A 22,293-nucleotide genomic window follows, 5' to 3' on the forward strand; every position below is an offset into this window, starting at 1 on the left:
GCTATGAGGCCAGCATTATGGTTATATCAGAACCAGACACAGACACAAGTAAGCTACAGACAAATACTCCTGATGAATATTGATGCAAAAATCTTCAACAAAATACTAGCAGTCTGAACTTAGGAGCATATTAAATGGATTATACACCAAGACTAAGTGGAATTTACGCTAGGAATGCAAGGGTAGTTAAACATCTGAAAATCATTCAATATAATATACCACATTCATTCAAAGAAGGGAACAAAAACTCATAATCATCTCAACTGATGCCAAAAAGGCATCTGACAAAATTCAGCACCACTCCTTGATCAAAACATTCAAAAAACCAAGAAGAGAAAAAAAACTTTCCTCCACATGACAAAAGCTATATATGAAAAAGTCTGAATAACAATACTCAATGGAGACAAGCTGAAAGTTTTCCCCCTAAGATCAGGAACAGGGCAAGGATGCCTGCTTTTGCAACTTTTATGCAACATTGTATAGTTTCTACTTATTGCTGATGCTTCTGTAGATAGAAGAACGGGATATGAGAGCTGCCTACTCTGCCATTTTGCTGATGTTACTCTCAAACTCTAGAACTTTTATACTATCATCATACATAAAATAGTACTTAAAATTCACACATATGCAAATAGTAGTACTGGAAAATAAAATTATTATTTAACAAGGCACATCAAAATAATTTAGATCCCATGGCTTTAGTTCTAAGATGTTTTCATTTACTTAAAATTGCACATTAGTTATTAACTATACTGACTTTCTCTGAAATGAGTGTATTTAGATTGATCCCTGTCAGATACTAGACATAGTCATATAAAAGAGGGGTGAGAGACTTACGACTTATAATTAAGTCAATGAAACTTCATCATCCAGGATGACCTTCACTTAGTGTCAAAACCCAATGTTACCATTAGCCCTGTACTTGTGAGACAAAAACGGTTTATGACTAAAAATATTAAAGTTCTCATCTGATTACATTTCCAGTGATCACATTTCTAGATTATTCTGTTTATATAGACATAAAGGAACAGACATATTAGAGGGGAATATCTCCACTGCTAATTTCTTTGAGGAGGAAATTTTTCTAAGTATATTACTAACCTTTCTTTTTTTTTTTTTTTAAATATATCTTTATTGATTTCAGAGAGAGGAAAGGAGAGGGAGAGAGAGAGACAGAAACATCAATGATGAGAGTCATTGATCGAGCCCACAACCCGGGAATGTGCCCTGACCCGGAATCGAACCCCGACTGCCTAGATCCTAGGTCGACGCTCAATCGCTGAACCACGACCGGCCGGGCTACTAACCTTTCTTTTTGTCCCTCTATTTACTGTGCCCTGGGAAGTGAAGTGATTGGTAAATCTGGGAAGGCTCAGTCCTGCCCTCCTTTCTCTTGGGAATAAGCTGCCTGCAGGGAGAAAACCACCTCTACTGCTTTTCCAGGAGCAGATTCTTCCTTCCCTTTTGAAAAAGGGCCTGTTCTGGGTCATGTTGCCTATGCCTACATATGTTCTCTAGTTCTGGAGGCTTTGTGAGGAAGCCCATTTGGCTCTCATACTAAATTATATTCTCTGACTTGTCTTTTATAAAGGTTTTTTTTTCTTTTGGATTACCACCCAAAATCAAATCACCCTCTGTCACCATGTATTTGACCCCCTTTACCCTTTACTAGCACCATGTAATATACAATGACGTAGTATGATAGAATTGTACACATGAAACCTATATAATTTTATTAACCAATGTCACCTCAATAAATTAATTAAAAAAATGAAGGCAGCCCGGCTGGGCGTGGCTCAGCGGTTGAGCGTTGACCTAGGATCCAGGCAATCGGGGTTCGATTCCCGGTCAGGGCACATGCCCGGGTTGCGGGCTCCATCCCCAATGACTCTCTCATCATTGGTGTTTCTATCTCTTTCTCCCCCTGCTGCCCTCTCTCTGAAATCAATAAAGATATATAAAAAATAAAAATAAAAAAAAAAAGAAGGTGATATCTATGACCTTCATATTCCTTGCTCTAATTTTCAATTTGCTTAGAACATAGCCGGGAAGAGGAAAGTCGTTTTATTGTTTCATGTACTCCTCCTATCTAAACTTGATATCCTTCCTGAATTCTCTATCATCAAAAAGCTTTGAGCCTATATAGTGCACAAAACCCCAAATCCAACAAAGTCCATCATGAGCTTTCAGAATCTCTAATCAAGCCCCTATGTTTCTGTCCAATGAAAGGAATTGAAGTTACTTCTTTGCAATTTCAGAAAGCAGTTTTTTTTTTGTTTTTTTTTTAAAAGAACACCTTAGGCTATTAGGCTATCATTTGGATCTCTCTAAACTTATTATTGAACCCGATGCTGCACACTGAGGAAGAAAGCTTGAATCCTTTTACTGGAAAAACGTAGACAAACTCTTCTATGTAAGAATATAGGTAGACCTTCAAAGTTCATTTGATATGTGACCAACTCCTGAAGAAACAAACTTTTAGACAATCTATTCTAGTAGTCAGGTAAATAATAACTCATCATTATGCACGTATGACATTTCTGAGTACACTTACCTCTGCTGTGTGCTTTGCCAAATTCCCCACGATGACAATGACCTTCCCTTTGAAGCTTTGGAGCATAGCAGTGTGAGGGCCCTGGGTCAGCTCCCCTTCTGCGGTGAATGCAGCGCTGAATGGAATGTTGATGCTGCCTGAAATGTGACCCCGAATAAAACTGAGAGGGAAAGTTTAAGGAAAACATTTATTTGTGTGCAGACTTGAGTTTGAGAGAGAGGTAATTGATTTCCGGGAGATGTTAATGTTAAAATCAAACACAAACAGAGACCAGAACTGAAAATTCCCTGAGCAGACAAAACCAGTTTAGTTGTACAAGTAAAGCTTAGTTTAGCCTATTTTCCAAGATAAGCGAGGCTGATTGACCTGAATCACTTCTTGCTTATGCCTCTGAAAATCATAAGTGAAACTTAAATTGTTCCCCTAATTGATATGAAGTAACCACTAACCAATTCCCTTTTATTTAAGAAAATCCTAATACTCTGACCAATAGACAGTCTCTGCCTCCATACTGTATAAGCTACTTTCTAACAATATGCCTCTGAGCCTCATTTGATGTTTTGGTTTGAGTGCTTTAGTTTGCAAACTGTCTTTTTGGTGTGTGCACAATAAACTGTTACTAATTACTACTTTGGTGATTCATTGGCTTTATTTATGAACTTCTGACAGTTCTAAACATCTTCCATGCTCACTTGAGTATTTTATCTAAATGAAATAAGGCACCTTTAAGGAAAAAAGAAGTTAAATGTGAAAGTATAATGGAACAGATAAAGAAAGATGACTGGACAAAGATGTAAAGAATTTCCTTATTAAATGAAGGACTGAGAAAGTGGACAGGAGGCAGCAAATCAACAGCAATCGCAGGGGCCGCATAATAATCATGCCTTTAAGTTCATTACTACTCCTATGATTATTTTGAAGCTCTGAAAGTAATACAGCCAAGTAGATATTCTCAGATATAATTTGATACTGCAAACGCCTATCTACTTTGGGCAAGCGACTGCTAAGTGGAACTCTATTTAAAAATTGTTAGAGGTCAACAGCACTGGTTGGAAACGCTTCTGTTGTAGGTTTATTTCTCCAGTAAATTTAGCTGATATTTCCACTCTTTAATTTATGGTCTCTAAAGGAAGTGCTGTTTATTATATTTGCATTTTAGAAGGGTTCTGATGGTTTCATTGACTGTAACTTTTAATTTTGGAATGAAAAGCATATATTAGCTTAAAATATTTAGAAATATCTTAAGTTCTTAAAGAAAAAAATATATGACCTCTCCAAGTAATTAAAAAGTACAATTAAAAAGATGATTATTCATATAGAGCAAGACTTTCTTAAATATTATTATTTATCAAATAACTATGCAAATAAAAAAATAACAACTGTAAAAACTGGTCTAAAGGGAGACATATATGATGTTTTGATAGGACATATCCATTTGAGGAGGACCGGGAAGGTTTTCACTGAGAAAGTAAGTGATGGCTGAGTTAAAATTTGAAGAATTAATCAAAGTTAATTAGGTGAAGGGATGGAATGAAGACAGGAGAAATCTGAGGCTCCTATTCTCAAGAATGATGGTGCAGGATGACCATACATTTTACATTTAAAATTTTTTAGTCAGCTGCTTCTTCCACTTTTCTTTAGAGAAGAGCATTTTGCACTAATAAAGGACTATAAAAAGTTCTGAGAATGAAAAGAGAGATAGAATAAACATTAGCATCTCAGTGTACATTGTTTTAGAGTCTCCTAGAATGGACACAGAATTTATGATCATGGGTAGATCTTCCTTGGATTTCATCAGCACTAGTTTCTCAAATGTTAACAATTATTCAATATTCTCAACTTCAGTTTTCATGACCAGTAATGACTTTGTTCTCAGCATGTAATTACTCTGATAATACTTTTATTTTCAGTAAGAACATACCTTAAAATAAAAATTTTTGATACCACAAAGAACCTAACAACTCAAATATTCTCCGTAAATGTATATGCACCTGCCAGTCTGAATCAGTTGCAACAAAGTTTTTGTTTATCAAACAACCCTTATCAACTGTGAACACTTTTTTTTTGTTTGTTAGTGTTTTTATAGTAGCAAAAGCAATACAAACCTATCTTGGTCAAATACTGTAGCAGACATGTTTGAGCTGCCTGCCCACCCCCCACTTTCTTGCTGAAAGGGCCTCAAACACTGACTCTGATGAAAGGGGGAGCCTCGGCTGTCATGCTTGTATCAGATGATCCTGCCACAGTCATGACTGACAGCATAGGAGGGGGAGGAAGGGTGACGGGATATCTGATGCAGGCCGGTCAATCAGGTTCTCTCCTTTGAAAATCAAACAACCAAGTGTATGTGTTTTTCAAATAAAAAAATTAAGCCTGAGATTGACTGAAGCTTTAACAGAATTTCAGGTGATGGGGTTCAGAACATGCTACCCCCAAATATAGCACCTTGGCTTACTGAATATTTTAAACAGAAGAAATTTGAGAAACATGTGCAGAAAGGACTTTCTGACCTTCCCCTGACTCAGGTCATAAAACCTGCAACTGAGAAGTGCCTTTCCTATCCCAGAGGATAGGAACATCCTTGTCACAGGGTGGAGGGACACAGAGAACCTGAACGCACTGGCCTTGTTCAGTTTCCCCTAGCTCACCACACGTGGCTCAGGCCCCTTTTGCCCTATCACATTTTCCCAGGACTCTCCACACTTCATCAAACCTAACATAAAACCGCTCAGATTTAACCACTTCTTCAGGTCTTCACTTCCTTGTGACAGCTCCCATGTCACGTTAAAGTTATATTAAACACATCTGTACACTTTGCTCTTGTTAATTTGTCTTCTGTTATAGGGGCCCCAACCAGGAACTTAGAAGAGGACAGGAAAAAGATTTTCCTCCCCTACATATAAAGGAAAGGTCAGGGGGTAGTAAGACTGTCCTTTAAGTTCACTGGTAGACAGCAGCTTATTTTGCTGAAGGAGAAAATTGCCTTCATCCGTTCATAAACAATAGTTTCAATTATTTTACATAGGTAAAAAAGATGAGATGAAATTTAATTTTAGACATTTAACCTCCTGGGAGCGTAAATTAGAAAAGCAAAATTTTCACCTTTATGAAAATGTAAGAATTCTCTTAGACAAAGTTTTCCTGTGTAAAAATATATAAAAGCAAAACAGATCTTTCCTTCCCCACACGGGGAAGAAAAAGGTGTTATAGAGTTCCTTCTTTTTTTCTTCTACTGTATAATGCTACATTTTGTTGGCAAGGGAGATATAAAATTATTTTAAAAATATGCTAGTATTAAATATCTATTCATTATTTAAACAGAGAGGTAAAGTCACAGAGTTTAATTGCAAAGATTTACCCTGGTCAGAATTAAGAGTTAGCCTATAAAAATATTTCCTTTAAAAAATATTATGAGGATTTCATCAGGCTTTAATTTGTTAAGTTTTAAAACATCAGCATCTTGGTGAATGACAGTTTTGGGGAAAATTTAATACAGTTTGTGAATGGATTAAATATTACAAGTTGTCATTACATAGGAAAAAAACATTTCTAACTTGCTTCCTCCCTCACAGTATTCCAACTTTGCTTTCCAGAATTTAAAATGCTTCAGTTTTCCTTGAATCTGTGGCTGTGTCTGGTAAGATTTGTTCACCTGGGATTAGGTGCCCTATATATTCAGGCACTGAGAGTAATAGCTGTTTGTGTGTAAGATCCGAAGGAATGTGTATAGCATCTGATCACATGGTTTTGAATCAATACATGTCTCATTCAGTCATTAATTTATATTAATTCATTTGCCTCAATCTTGTTTGTGCTTAACAGCCCTATGCAGAGACCAAACAGACACTTGCATAAAGCTGAGGAGCATGAACTTGGATCTACCAATTGCCACTTATATGGTCTTGGGCATGTTGCTTAGCCTTGTTAAACCTCAGATTCTTTGTCAGTAAAATAGAGATATTAACAGTATCTACACTGTAGGGCTAGCACCATGCTTGGCACAGTGGGAGCTTAATGATAGCTATAATTAGAAGTCAATTCAGGTAAGGCATAATATTGTACCATACAAATTTGCATTTTATTAAAAAATCTTAAGCCAACAGCATAAATCCCTAATTGTGGATTGTCAGAAATTAGTGATTATAGGTATCAAGGAATTAATGGCATGATAGTAACTCTAAAATCACACTGCAGAGATTTCTGACCATACCACACATTCTCTAGGCTTCAGTGATTTTATCGCCTCTGACTTCATCTATTTCCTCACTGGTCTTGATGCTTCAAAATAGCCAAGCATGTTCATGCGCCAGGGTCTTTGCTCTCGCTTCTTCTGCCTGGAATGCTCCTCCCCTCTCATTTATAGCCTGCCTCTTTACATCATTCAGCTCAGCTGAAATACCACCTTTCCTCACAGGCTTTCTTTGAGTACTTTATAAAGCTACCATTCTCTGTCCTTTGCCTTGCTTTATTTTTATGTATAGCACTTATTGCTATTAAAGATCATACAATTGATATATTTATCTGTCTCCCCAATTAAAATGTAGTTTCCATGACAGCAAGGAATTTGTCATTTTGTTCACCAACAAATCATCAAAATCTAGTGCGCTAACTACGGATTAGCACATACTAAGACAGCCAGGAAATAGCTGCTGAATGAATGAATGTTAGGTTAGATGAATGCTTCTAGCTCTAAATTTTGATTCCCCTGACTTCTTGTAAGTACTGTCTTGCATTTGGGTTTAAAGGAAGAAAGGCCTCAGGATGCAAAAGGGTTGACATATTGCCAACCATCTCTTTCTGTTATAACTTTGAAGGGTACAGGTAAGAGAGTGTGGTGCACTGTGTCTGGCATCCTGCTTTTTTCCTTATATCAATATTTTCTGGGTACCTTCTAAGTGCCAATCTGGTGCTGGGACTACAAAGATTAAAAGGACGTGAACCCTATCCCTTCCTTGCTTCTTTTAAAGAGAAATCACTTCCTTGCTGATGTGCTGTTTGTACCATTCATTTGGCACTTAATACATATTGTTTTCACTGTTCATTTACTTTCCAGATAAAATATTTTAATGTTTCACATTCTTCATACTAAAAGCAATCTAGTGAATAAGAACTATTTATACCTTCTTCTGAAAAAATTAGCACTGTAGAGAGTAATATTTATTGGTGGCTATTAATGATGATACCATCTAAGGAAATCAAATATCACATTCTAACATATTAACTTGAATCACTAAATTTACAAATCTCTTCATTACTAGGTACAACTTTCCCCCTGTCTCTAATTCCTTGAGAATAGAATTTAAGATTAATGGAGTAAGAAAGAAATATTACTTATTTCCTCATAATATAATCTGTTGGTATGCAATGTAAGAGATTGTGAGAGGTCTATGAGTTTTCCAGCCTTGGAAGGCCATTGGTAGGCAGTTTAGATCCCTCAGTCAAAGGGGGCCTTAGAACCCACAGCTCTCCACTCTTCACGGTGTTTTGTTTTTGTTTTTTTAAATCTTCACCCAAGGATATTTTTTCCATTGCTTTTCAGAGAGAGTGGAAGTGGGGGAGAGAGAGAGAGGGAGAGATACTGATGTAAGAGAGAACATTGATTGGTTGCCTCCCGTGCCCTGACCGGGGCCGGGGATCAAGCCTGCAACCGAGGTACATGCCCTTGGCCAGAATTGAACCTGGGACGCTTCAGTCTGTGGGCCGATGCTCCAACCACTGAGCCAAATAGGCTAGGGCTTCACTGTGTTCTTGATACTAGACAAGACCAAATGATAACTAATGACTCTTGCAAAAGAGTTTAAGCTTGTGGATTCTTTCAAAGGACTATGATTGATACACAAGTACCAACATTTGGCATTTAGAGGTAGAAAAGAAGTAGGTATGTGGTAAAATAAGTGGATACCAGAGAGAAAAAGTTAGCAGTGTTGTGAGGATAAATGGCCCAACTTTAAGAATACTTGGTTTTAAAGCAGGCTTTCGAAAGGGGGTTTAAAAAATGTCACAAGTTGGTCCTTTGGGAGGGCCATGAAAGATAGGTGACTTTATTTTCTTCATTCCCTTGGACCTACCCTCCTCTAAAATCCACTCGCCTACTCTGCTAAGGAACTTACAACATCCCTGAAGGCCTAACAACTGGGGACATGAACATTTATACTCTCTCCAAATTCAGGTGTCTCACAGTTTAGGGATAAAAGATAGTAACTTTTCACAAAGAGATGGGGATATATCATTTGAATTAGTGACCTCTCAAATTGTATTCTCAGTGATCAAAGATTCTGTGAATTGCCTCAGGAGTTCTGTAAATGTATGGTCTGAATTTCATTTCACAAATTGTGATTAAAAATATGCACATGAAAATTTACATGGCAATTTTAGCATATAAGAAAAACCACCAACTTGCTAACCTTCGCTTACCTAGTATCCTCATTTATAGTTAGTAAATTCTATAAATGTTAACTTATGAAGGAAATTAATTATAAAAAGTCTTCATTTATAGTTTATATATTGAGTTTCAAAGAAAAACTTTACTTTAAAAGGGAGTTGCTCTGTTCAAAAATAAGTTTGAAAATCTAACAGATGATGCAAAAATACAGAGAAAGATTGAACTGTTACTATTTTGTACTTGTTTATAGTTTAATTTCAGGCAAAATCACCAGAAATTATGGCATATTTAATGTCAGCGGAAAATACTTTAACATGTTCTCTATAAGCCAATATTTTGAAAATTATAATAAATATAAGTTTAATGTTGAGATCTGGCAAAGTCTCTCTGGTCTATGGCAGACCAGGTAAGTACTTCTCATCTTTGCTGAACTTTTATCTAGAATAGGGGAATTCAAATCCCCCAAGGACAGCAATGTACACCAGAGAAACACAAAAACCAAGAAAAAATCCCCAACATTCTGGTTTTGTTTGGAAAACATTTTAAGGTTTCTGGTATGTAATATTATCTTATAAAACATTATGCAAGTCTATTCTGGCATCCGTTTTGAGATTTACTTAGCTATTTGAATTCAGAGGAATTTCAGACATGTTCATTGTTTTTACCACATGCCCTGTAAATGGAAACAATATAAATAAGGCAGGACCATCCTTTAAAGTTGCATTTGAAAAGGATACTCTTCACTATTCCGGATGTCAACTACCAGGAGCTTCGGTTTGCTGGACTTTGTCTTCTTGGTGGGTGTTTTGAAGTGGCCTGTCACTGTGAGCTCACACAAGTCAATCAGGTCCTCTGCTGAAATCCGGGGTGAAACTTCTGACTTTAGGTCATTTAATGGGATAGATTCTCTTGACTGTAAGAAATGCACAAATAACACAAATATTGAGAATATCACAGAGAGACAAATTATTGCCAGTAAAAATATCTTTGGGCTCTTCATATCAATCACTATAGCCTATGAAAGAACAGGAAACTATCTTACAGTCTACTGTGTAACTGTATTACTTACTATGGAGGTTTACTTTTTTATTAGTAACACACATAGGAAAACATTACTCTTTTGCCTACTAAAAGCTTAGTTCAAGTGTGATAGAAAAGAGATGAGAAAGATTTTTCCTTATGAGAGTACTGTGTATCTTTAAAAGCAGCTCTTTTAAGCACATTCACTTTTCTTTTAGTATAATTACTGTTGTTATGCATTGCATTAATTACAGCCCTGGTAATATGAGAAATTGCATTGCGACTCAGTATACATACCAAAGAAACTAGTTCTAATATATGTATTGGACTTTTATAACCTAATTTATATTATATATGAATGGTTGAGTGAAAATTAGATCATCAGAGATGAATGATGTTTTCTTGGATAGTAAACTAAGTTGACAATTGTGGACAAAAAAGGCACCGCATACAAAACCTGACGATCACAGGGGAGGCCTGCATGGTGGGCCCTACAAACTCAGAGACCTAAAGTAACCACATAGGATGGTCAAAACATAAAAAGTCCTAACTAAAAGTGACTCATGCTGGGTAGTCATGTGTTAGGCCAGTATCTTCCTTGAGAAAGGTCAGCCTTTACCTTAACTGATCCTGTCTATTTCTTTTTGCATACCTTTGGAATGTCAGTGTAATCTCCCCTTCTCCAGACCCCTCAGGGTACAATCTCCAGAGCAGGAGGCCATGGGACCCCTCACTGTTATTTTGTTCTGCGGCATACCATCTCTATGTGCTGCACATGTTAACTATCCTGTACCCACCAATGTAAAGTATTTGTCTCTGTTTTACTCTTTATCCAACCTTACAGATTTCCCAGCTTTGCTTTCTCCCACCTCCCTAACCGACCACCAACGAATTTCATGTAACCCTTCTTAGGCCGCCTCCTTTGATTCTAATGTATAAAATATGGTGCAAAACTGCCATTCTCTCAATCAGCTGAGATTTTACGTCTCAACAATTGTTGTCAACTGGCTCAAATGAACTCATAAAAATTCTTTACAGGTTTAAAAATTCTTTACAGGTTTGGATGTTTCCTATGTCGAGACATGTATCTTAAATTGTGAAGGAGGTAAAATCAGACTCCAGACTTATCAAACCAGTTCAATGGTCTAATGCAGTGATTTTCAACCTTTTTCATCTCATGGCTCACTTAATCTAAATACTAAAATTCTGTGGCACACATACACAAATATATTTTTTGCCAATCTGGTAAAAAAAAAAAAAAATAGGTACAATTTTAATTCATTCATACTGGATGGCTATTGTTCTATTGGCTGTTGTCTTTTATTTATTTATTTATTTATTGACAATCTAAGGAAAAAGTCAGTAACCCTGACTAAATAGTCAGGTATTGCATGTTTTAAATATTCTTGTGTTACACCAGTGGCACATGAGTTGAAAATCGCTGGTCTAATGTGTCTGTTATATGGCCCAAGACTGATTCAGACTAAGGGCTAGTTACAATTTTTCTCCATGTTCCTTAGCAGGGAGAAAGGTCTCCCCCATAAAAAACAATGTAATACTACTCAACTGAGTTCAACATAAATTTATTGAGCACTAGTACTCACTCTTGAAAACTTATTTAATGTAACTTAAGATTTTAAAATCTTTCAAAACTCACTTAATTGAAAACATGGGGATTCAAAAAAGAACTGTATTTATATACTTAATATGTTTTCAAAATTGAGTCTAATTATTATCTCATTTACACATTTTGTCTCTGAATTCCACTGTGGGATTTCACATTTAGAATGTTCAATTTAGAATTTCTAGGCAGGAGAGAATAAAGCATATGAAACAATTTTGAAAAAGAATTATTTTCAATTGGAGTTTGAATGTCGGCTCTCATCCCTTGGGTTGCCTATATCATAAATTCTTTAGTGGTAAACTACTTGTTCTCTCACTTCATTACATTTAAATAGAAATGGAAATTGCTAAGCTTTCTGGGTTTTTGGCTTTTAATAAAAAATAGTCATTAGGAATTTTAATGTTTTAATACTAGGAATTAAACATTCTGAAATTAAAAGGGCTTCAGAAAGATTAAACAGCTTTAAAATCAGCAAGCCATACAATCAATGCTTCCATCTCCTTTTTCATTAGATTGCCATCTCTATAGGTATTTTTCCCAGACTTCACACAAAGCCATACATTTATGAAGATAAAATAAAGAATTTTTGATTACCCAAGTTCTGCTTTTAGTCATTTAGTGATGAATATGGCATTTCAAACACAGGTTTTATTTGAATGAAAGGTGCACCTTGGCTGATGAAGGATTTGACCAAAGTATTCTCTATGAAGAACTGACTGATTTAAAAAAGATTTGACCTTGGCATTGGTTTCAATCAAAAGCATCATATATGAAGACTTTTTCAAAGGAAAGAGCAATTGCTATGTAAAAATGGTAAGGACAGAAGGAGGGAAGAATCACTGACAAATCCATAGATGTCCAAATTTTTAGCTATGTGTATCAGTAAAGAAATTTAACATAATGCATACAAGTTTCCCTGAAAATTAATTTTAGATTAGTAAATTGTATTTAGGATAAATTATACTACTTTGCTTTAAGATGTATAAGAAAATATTAGCCCAGCCAGGTGTGGCTCAGTGGTTGAGCACTGACCATGATCCGGGAGATCGCGGTTCAATTCCGGGTCAGGGCATGTGCTGGAGTTGCAGGTTCAATCCCCAGTCGGGGGCATGCAGGAGGCAGCTGATCAATGACTCTCATCATTGATGTTTCAACTCTCTCTCCCTCTCCCTTCTTCTCTCTGAAATCAATAAAGATATATTAAAAAAAAGAAAAGAATATTAAAAATACAGAATGTTGCCCTGTCCAGTACGGCTCAGTTGATCGGAGCATTGTCCCATACACTGAAAGGCTGAGAGTTCTATTCCTGGTCAGGGCACATACCTAGGTCTCGGGTTCGATCCCTGGTTGGGGATATATGGGAAGGCAACCAATCGATGTTTCTCCCTCACATTGATGTTTCTCTCTCTCTCTGTCTGAGTCTCTCTCTCCCTTCCCTTCTCTCTAAAATCAATAAGCATGTCCTCAGATGAGAATTTAAAAAAAAGAATGTAGTTTTTTCTTTTATTAGACAGTCTTATATGCAGTTTTACTATTCATTGTATAATTTCCACTTACAGGCATAAAAATAAAACTTCCTTTGTACAATTTTTGTCTCATTTAGTATCACAGATATTGGTACTGTCCTGTGTGAGGATGATTTCAAATTTATGGGACTTTGCTTATAAACAATGTAGAAGAATTTAGGATAACTATACAGCAACCCTAGAAACATCTATTAATTATCAGTTCTGTCCAAGAACCTGTATATACAATGCATATTAAGTGCAGTTGCCCAAATATTAGAAATCAGTTTGTCTGAATAAAAAAAAATCATCTTTCAGCACAGTGGGTTCTCTAAATGGCTATCTAGATATATTAGCGATACTACTAACCAAATAAGCACATTTTGGTAATAAGACAGGCCTTTTTGCTGTGTCCATTAAACTTTTGGGAGAATGACTCTGTCATGATTGCTAAGAGTCTGAAATTGTAGACTTTTAATGACAGTATACCTGCATACACTTACGTTGCATATGCAGTCAGCAACCATAAGGGTAGAACTGTATACACTTGTGTTTCATATGTAAAAGCTCCTAAATAACTACAGAGGCATTTAAACATGAGAATGCAGGGCTGGCATCCAGAACTTTTTTCCATATTTTCTGCCATGGGTCCTGGGACTCACTTCAACCTAGTTACCCAAGATGGAAATCTAGAACATCACTGACTCTTCATATTTCCTTATTCCTGTTCCCATCTAACATGTCCCCAAGTTCCACCAAAGTACCTCTTGAATCTATTCCAACTCATAGCCCTATCTCAGGGCTTCATTGTCTCTTGCATGGACTACAGAAGTTGTCTACCTCTCTCTTCTTCCCTTTTTTCTCTGCTTCCCTCTTTACCAAAAGTCATCCCTTCTAATCCATCTTCCCAATGCCATTTGAGTTAAAAATAATTGATCATGTAACTTTTTCTTTTGTTTGTTTTAAATATGTCTTTATTGATTTCAGAGAGAGAAAGGGGAGGGAGGGGGAGATAGAAACATCAAAGATGAGAGTCATTGATCAACTGCCTCCTGCACGCCCTCTCCTGGGAATCGAGCCCACAACCCAGGCATGTGCCCTGAGCGGGAATGGAACCTCGATGTCCTGCATCGTAGGTAGATGCTCAATCACTGAGCCACGCTGGCCGGGCTCATGTAACTTTTATAATTAAAAACATCTCAATGGCTTCTAGACAATGAGATAATTAAATCCAAATTCCACAGTATAGTACATAAATCCCTTTATGAAGTCATCTCTGTCTATAGTAGACAGGAGACCATAGGCTCTAGGCTTAGGAGTCAGATACCTGGACCCAAATTTGGGCCAGTTATCAGTATGTGACTTTGGGTATTATATTTAACCTCTCTACACAATTTCTTCACCTACATAAAGTATTTTAGAATGATGTCTCACACACTGTAGGAGTTCAACAAATATTTGCTATGTTTTACGTTTCCTTACCCCTCATTACTTTGAATTTTATGCTCAGCATTAGCAGACTATTGCCTTTTCATACCACTGCAACTTTGTACACACTGTTTCCTCTGCTTGGAATGCCACACCTTGTCCATCTAATGAACCCTGCTCACCTTTCAAGCATCAGCTCACACATTACTCTCTCTGTGAAGAGAGCCTTTACTTTTAACTCCTGATAGACTAATTCAGTTTCTCTTCTGTGTCCCCACAGGTATCTGGTGAACATGTTTATCATAACAGGATTATTCACTTCCCATTAGACTGAAAGCGCCTCAAGGATAGGGAAAATGGGTTTTACTCCTATTTCTTTCCCAGGACCCAGCATATTACCTGACATGTAAAAGGTATTAAAATATATTTGTTGAATATAAATAAATAATATTTATAAATTTTTTATTACTTTTCCTCTGTATTATAGTGCTATGGGATATGTATATATTCCCAAACAATATGTATATACTTCCAACATAGTAATTATTATATTTGTAACATATTGTCTGTTTCCACTTGAGTTACAATATCCTTGAATGCAGGTTCCATGTCTTTTCATATATTTATCTCTAAGAGCTAGCACAAGGTATGGCACAAAGAAACTCAAAAGCTATTTAAATAAATGAGTAAATAAAATAAAATCAGCGAATGAGGGAATCAAATGTGATTAAGTAATGCTACAGAGTAGAATCTATTCTCATGTCTGGATTATTAGATGAAGACTTCTGGGATGGCAAATCATCACATTGTCTCTAGCCTGTAGGCACTGTGACGGTTAATCGAGAACACTAAACTCTGTATCTTCCTCAATAATTTCTCACAGCCATCTTCCTTTTCCTTACCTGAAAGACTGAAAAGGACAGTTGCTACTATTATTCAACATTTGCAAAATGTACTCTAATTAATTGAAAGGAGTTAGGTGAATATTAAAAAAGCAAAAAATAAACACAGGAACAAACCATCCTTAGGAAAATAGGCAAAACAATTTGGTGATAATAAAAATATTAATAAAGGGTAACATAGGTCACAGGTACACACTATGAGAATTCAGGGAAAGGAAGAAGCACAATATGGGCAGAGTACTTAGCAAACTACTAGAGTAAGTGGAACTTGAGACAGGAAAAATCAGTAGGGTTTAGAAAAGTAGAAAAGAGAAGAGTGTGAATAAGTGGGTAATTGTAAGAGTTCTAAAGTGTAAATGAGCAAGGAAACATTCTGCAAAAATTTATTGAGTACCTATTAGGAACTAGGCATCATACTTGGGATACAGTAATGAACAAAACAAAGATACTTGTTCCTGTAGATCTCACAGTCAGTGGGTGTGAGAAAGCTGATGAAGAGACTAGTCTTACTGAGCAGAGAGTCTGTCCCAGGAATCAGAGGGAAACAGCACTGGATAGGTAGAGGGGACAGATCATGAGGGTTCTGAAAGACATGGAGGTTTGAGGATACAAGAAACAGAGAAGTACTGCAGGATTTTTGGAGGACTGTGTTACATGTTTGCAGTAGTATCTTAGAAATAATACTTTGGCTATATTCTGAAGGAAGAAATAGAGATGGGAAAATTGAGCGGGAGAAAGACTTGTTAGAAAGTGAATTTTATCAGGATCTAGATTAAGTGACAACAGTGAAAATGGAAAGCTTTGTTCTATTTATTGTCCTCTTTTTTCCTTCAATCTTTCCCTTTCCACTATTTTTCCTTGGCTTACAAATACATCCACTATTTTCCTATCCACAGTGAAAAATAAATTAAAACACTAAATAGTAAATAATAAAAGTTCTTTCCAAGGGGTGGGTCTTTCTGCAGCTACTATCCCTCTATTTCTCATCTCTACTTTGTTCTTCCCACTCACTCCTGGATCACTGCAACCTGGTTTCTGTCATGATATAGTAGTGGGTCATTGTCTAGGAGGAAGTGGAGAATTTGGGAACACTTCTTTGAAAAGGTAACATTTGAGTTGAGAATAAAAGAATGAGTAGGAGTTTGCCAAGTAAAGATCTGGGGGTTTTCATTGAATATTACTCTCTGGGAAGCAATAATATCAAACACACTGGAAAGGTGTTTTGATTCTACTTCGAGGGCTTTAGTATGCTGAATAAAGCCTCTCTCTTTTAAAATCCTTTCATATTTTTCAATTCACCCTGACCGGTTTCTCAGGTTTATAGCCCTTGACCCATACTGATACTGGTCTCTTCCAGTGAGCCATGAACGCCTTGGAAACAGGCACTAGGACTTGTTTGTCTAGACACTTCACCTGCCTAGCAGAGAGCCTAGAGCTCAGCAGCGCATCAGTAAAATTGGGTGTATTCATGAAAGGGGAAAGGAAGCAAAAAAGACCTGAAAGGCACTATAAGAAAACAGAAGATAAAGGATAGGGTTGAGTAAATGGTGGCTCTTATGCTTTGAACATGGATGATTTGGGAAAAAGAAGACAGTAACAGTGACAGACAGTAGATAGGGGAAGACAAGTTCAGAGTTAGATATATAAAATTGAGGTTGCATAAGGTCTACCAAATTGAAGTGTTGAGAATGTAGCTAGAGACAGAAACTGGTGTTTGGGAGAAGTCATGGCTAGCGGATCATGTTTTTGGAATTATCAGCATAGACACTGAAGTTTAAGTTATGAGAAAGAAAGAGTAAACAATTTGAAGAAAAAGGAAAAATGGCAAGAAGAAACCCTAATTTTAGCAGGCATATCTATATATTGTGACCGGCTTTTGGGAATGGCACAGGCAGACATTAACTATCATCTCAAAGGAATTTTAACAACGAAAAACTACCTTCAAAAATTACCAATCTACAAAGATGTAGGTATCCATATATTTAAAACAATAAGTTGTTTCAGTGGTATTTAGGTGTTTTTATTTCTCCCTCTTGTTTTTAGAGGAAACGGAGAGGGTGCTATTTCTGATTTAGAAATATAGCATCTGAAATGGAGTTGGAAATAAAACCGTCATGCTCTGGGAGCTGCATAATGTAGCTCTCACACTAGAGAGATATTTTTTCCCTCAAATAAGAGAGAGAGATAATATACATGAATATGAAACACAAAGAACAGTGGAGATAAAAGTTTTTTCCGTGATTATGGATTTTATGCTAAAATCTTCACAGGTGTGCCCCTAAAAATTGTGTGTAACCTAAATTTCTGTAAAGAGAGTAAGTTTCCCTTTGAGATACAATAACATTTTGGAGATATTTCATCTCTCTAGCCTTCAATTATCTCATGTATAAAAGGAAGGGGTAGGGGTAGATATCTTATGTTTTCATTAGCTCTAGAATTCTACGACCTTATTTCTGATTGATTTTTCCACTGGTAACAGGTCCCAAAATCCTTGCTTACCTGCAGGGACAAAAATCAGAAACCTGTACATAATACTTAACATCACCAGAGGAGTTTCTACTGAAGGGATTCAGGAGCAATTCAAATTCTGAGGCTCAGCAAAGTGTTGTTTGTAGAGCACGGCATGCTTATGTAAACTTAGATTAATAAGAACTTAGGCATTTCAAGACAAGTAGCTGGGAAATATTTCATAGTTTAAATTGGTTGAAGTGAGAGCAGAAGAGGTAGCGGTTACAGTAAGTGAATCACTCTTTTAAATCAATCAAAACACAGTGAATTTCTTGGTGTTTTAAATTTAACTAAAAATTATTTAACTTTGGCTGGTAAATTTTCAATGAAGTTTCACTGCTCTTCAAGTCTAGTCATTTTTTTTTCTTCTAACTCCTTCCCAAAACCACAGGATTGCCCATTCTATGAATTCTTGTGATATTTCCACTCAATGGCTAGGATAGGCCTTAAATATAACTGTGGCTTAACCTAAAAGTTTGGCAGTTTCTGATAGGAATGATGCTCTCCGCATAAAGAGCCTAGATTTAGAGCTGGTTCCAAAAACTGACACATAATTAAAAAACAAAGCTCAGGAGTCATGGCTCATCTTAACTTCCTACTGAATATTAGAACAATGTGTTGAAAGACATTAAATAAAACTCTTAAGAAATCAGAATGCATGTTACTTTCATAACAGGAGGAAATTTCTCTCTTAAGACAAAAAAAACAACAAAACATTACAAACTATCTAAGTGGAATATAAAGAAATCCACCATTACCACTGTTATTTAACACTGTTATGGAGAATTGGGTGAAGCAATTAATAATAGAAAGATATAAAATGTATAAAATTGGAAAAGAGGAAACATTATCAATAATTTGCAGATGATATGTAACTGGAAAGTCTGAATCAGCTGGAAAACTATTACAAACAATGAGAGAAAAAGAATGTGGCTGGTAAATGACGATGATGATAGTGATCATGAAAACTTACAGTGTCCAGCAGGCGCCAGCAGTGCCCTACATACATTAACTATTTAATTCTCTCAATAATCCTATGAAGTATTTAATGTTATTATCTCCATTTTATGGACAACAAGGAAACTGATGACATAGCTGATGTGACAGGGCTGAGATTCAAAAAATCACATTTGCATTCTCAATCACTACACCAAACTTCTTGTAAAATCAACAGTCTTTCTATACGTTAAAAAACTAAAAAATAAAATAAAATATCCCAATAATAATAGCAACAGAAAGGCTAAAATATGAATAATATTAACAAGAAACATGCAAGAAAACTATAAAATGCCACTGAGGAACTTCAAAAGATGATGAATAAGTAGAAAGACATACCCTTTTTTTGAAAAAAATAAAACAATGTCATATGTCCATTTTCCCTACTTATATATAAATCTAATTCAATCACAATATATATACCAAAATGATCTTTTCCCCAGGGGAAGAAGGAAAAAGACATTCTACAATTCATGTAAAAACACAGTGCCAAATGTGTGATATTACTTTAATAACCTCTTGGTACTGGAAAGGAAATAAACTGAAAGAAATAAATATAAATGAAAAAAGAATTCAGAAATGAATATAAATACATGTGGGAATCTAATTTATCATAAGGGGTATTTAGAACCAATGGAAAACATTTAGTTTATTAAAGAAAACAAACATTTTATTAATCTTAAACTAATTCAAATATCTATTTGACAAGTATAAAAGTTTTAAATCTATTAACTAAGTCTATATGACTCAACTACTCTTTGCTAAGTGTTTGTTTTACTTAATTTCTGTAGGTTTTCTGAACTATAATCTATAATTCATACTGATATAATTTGGAAGGATTCCAGTTTAACAAGGCTTTTTTATTTGCTCATTTTGACTTTGGAGGAAATGAAGAAAGAAATAATCTTTAGCAATGATTCCCTGGAAGATGTGAGACTGCTGCAGATAAAAGCTGTCTTTTCATTTTTCATTATACACCTTTGTTTGTTAAATCTTGTGTTAGCACAGTACAAGTCAGGTTAACAATTTGAAATTTTAGTAGTAGGTTTATTTCTCACTTAACATTTTTTATTTATTTACTTTGCATATTTTATAGGATACCTTGGGAGAAGGGCTGGAATAAACAGGACATTTATACCCTGGGATTGTGAAAGTCATTAGACTGCTGACTCCTGTATATATCAATTATGTCTGCTGTTGCTAGCCTTTCTGTAGAATTGTGCCAGAATCCATTTCTTTTTAAATGCCATGGAATGTCATTGGTACATGAACTGTACTTTGAGGCTGCAAAAGGAAGTTTTCAGTGCAAGGCCCCAGATATTCATTAGAAGTTGGAATTATCCTATCTGTGCCCATCACTCTTCATGAAGAAAATATATTCTATAGACTTACTGGTGGAAAAACATTGCTAGAGGAGCTGTCTCACATCAATAGTGAATTAAATTGGGCTGCAAAGGAATAAAAAATGTCACAATGTAACAGCTGCAATGTAGATATGCTAATGCCGGGTCAAAGCGTCCTCTGAGGTCTGCAGGGAAGTGTGAGCTGCCTCAGATCAGTGCAGCTGCTAGCTTGGGCCAGTCCTAAATAGGATATTCTATGGAATATCATGACGATTATTATTTTCACCAAAGATGACAATAATATTTATTTTCTTCTTTTGTGTTTCCCATCAAGAACTTCATGCCCAACATCCTCCTACCCCAAACTTCTAAACATCTCTTTTCCTTCCCAGGACAACACCCCTTCTGCTCCCCCCCCCCCCCCCCCCGAAAGATCTTCCTCAATACAATACTCAAGAAATTTTCTAGTGCTCATTCAGTCATAATTCTATTTTTGGGCATTTTTTTCTGCCCTTGTTTACAGGGCACTGTTCCATTCAGAACAGACTTGTGCACAACTGAAATGTCCACATTCAGAAAAGTGGCATTTACTAATTTGATGAGTTAGGATGAGAAGACCTCAGAGATTGCTATAACTCAGAGGAAGAAAACATTTTTAATATGCAACTATGAAATTTACCAGGATAACTTTACCAAAAAAAAAAAGGGATAATAGTAAATGTTTAAAAATACAGTGACATGGTATTTAACATATAAATGTTTCAAGTTTCATGCAATTGCAGTTAAATAATTAGATTTTTTAAATGAGGAAAATATGAAGGGTCACTGAGGAAAAGCAATGATAACCATGTATCACTAATTTACAGTTTCTTGACCTAGAAATAAAGAATGACCCTTGAGCCCGGCAGAGCGTGGCTAAGCTGTTGAGCATCGACCTAGGATCCAGGCGATAGGGGTTCAATTCTCGGTCAGGGCACATGCCCGGCTTGTGGACTCGATCAATGACTCTCATCGTTGATGTTTCTATCTCTCTCTCTCCCTCTCCTTTCCTATCTCTGAAATCAATAAAGATATATTTTTTAAAAAAAGTCCTTATTAATATGTTTCAGAATGTATGCATGTAACCATATCATCATACCATGTTAATAAATGAAAAATTAAAAAAAAAAAAAAAAAGAATGACCCTTGAGTTATTTTGGTTATTTTATTTATTTTTAATTGTTTCATTCTACAAAGAATTTGAAATTTTGGTCTAGTTTATCATTTCAAACAATCTAAAACATGTTTTTATCCCTTCCTGATACAATATTTCCATCTGCCAAATAGTTTTCTGGTGTGTTGAATTAAATTATAACTCAAGTTTGGAACTTATATACTGCGGAAAAGAAAGTTTATATAAAATGATGACAATTTCACTAACTCTAGACTTGAAAGGCTGTTTTAGACAACATTTGAAACTGGAAAATGAACATCATGGTGCTCATGGGGGTAAGGCTGGGCATTGCTGATTTTCCTGAATTGAAGAATGTTCCCAACCACCTTTCTTCAAGTACCCTCAGTTAGCAAGATACTGTGACAAGATGCAGTCCACACTACTATGAAATGAGGCTCTCTGTAACTATAAAGTCTTAACAAATTAAATTATCAAATGCTTGAGAAGGTGCTCAATAAATGTTTGCTGAATGAATAAAACTTATTCAAAATTCTCTTAAAATGGTGGGAAAAAAAGTAAAACTAAAGACTTTAAAAAAAAAATCATTATCCTTCTTCTGTTTTTCTTAATCCCTACTAACATTTCTCTGGCTTCTTTACATTTCTTCTCTTGAAGCAAAATTGTTCATATTATTACGTTTTCAGGAGGGAGAACAGTTTGTCACTTTCAGTTACTGATGCTTTACATGTTATATGAAAACTTTGTTTATACTCATATGTACTCATATATTAACACCCTGTACTTATTACTGAGATCACTATATTCATTCTGAGTTGATTTAACTGGGTTGCCTTTTACTGATTTCAAGAGAGAAAACA

At 35.8% G+C, this 22,293-nt stretch overlaps 1 protein-coding gene across 4 annotated transcripts in view; it reads right to left on the reverse strand.

The window, feature by feature from the left end:
- The window catches only part of TBCK (TBC1 domain containing kinase), a 165,012-nt gene that overhangs the window by 21,240 nt on the left and 121,479 nt on the right, over positions 1-22,293 (reverse strand). For all 4 annotated transcript variants that reach the window (XR_013999264.1, XM_081143832.1, XM_081143833.1 and 1 more), the window contains 2 exons: positions 9,674-9,849; positions 2,555-2,714 (listed from right to left, as the gene is read on the reverse strand). Coding sequence is in view for 3 of the 4 variants with exons in the window: in XM_081143832.1 (XP_080999958.1) it covers positions 2,555-2,714; positions 9,674-9,849 (336 nt within the window). In the remaining variant the exon portion in view is untranslated. The remainder of the gene's footprint in view (positions 1-2,554; positions 2,715-9,673; positions 9,850-22,293) is intronic.

The sequence above is a fragment of the Miniopterus schreibersii genome (assembly GCF_964146895.1).
Source record: "Miniopterus schreibersii genome assembly, chromosome: 1".
Classification (NCBI taxonomy): domain Eukaryota; kingdom Metazoa; phylum Chordata; class Mammalia; order Chiroptera; family Miniopteridae; genus Miniopterus; species Miniopterus schreibersii.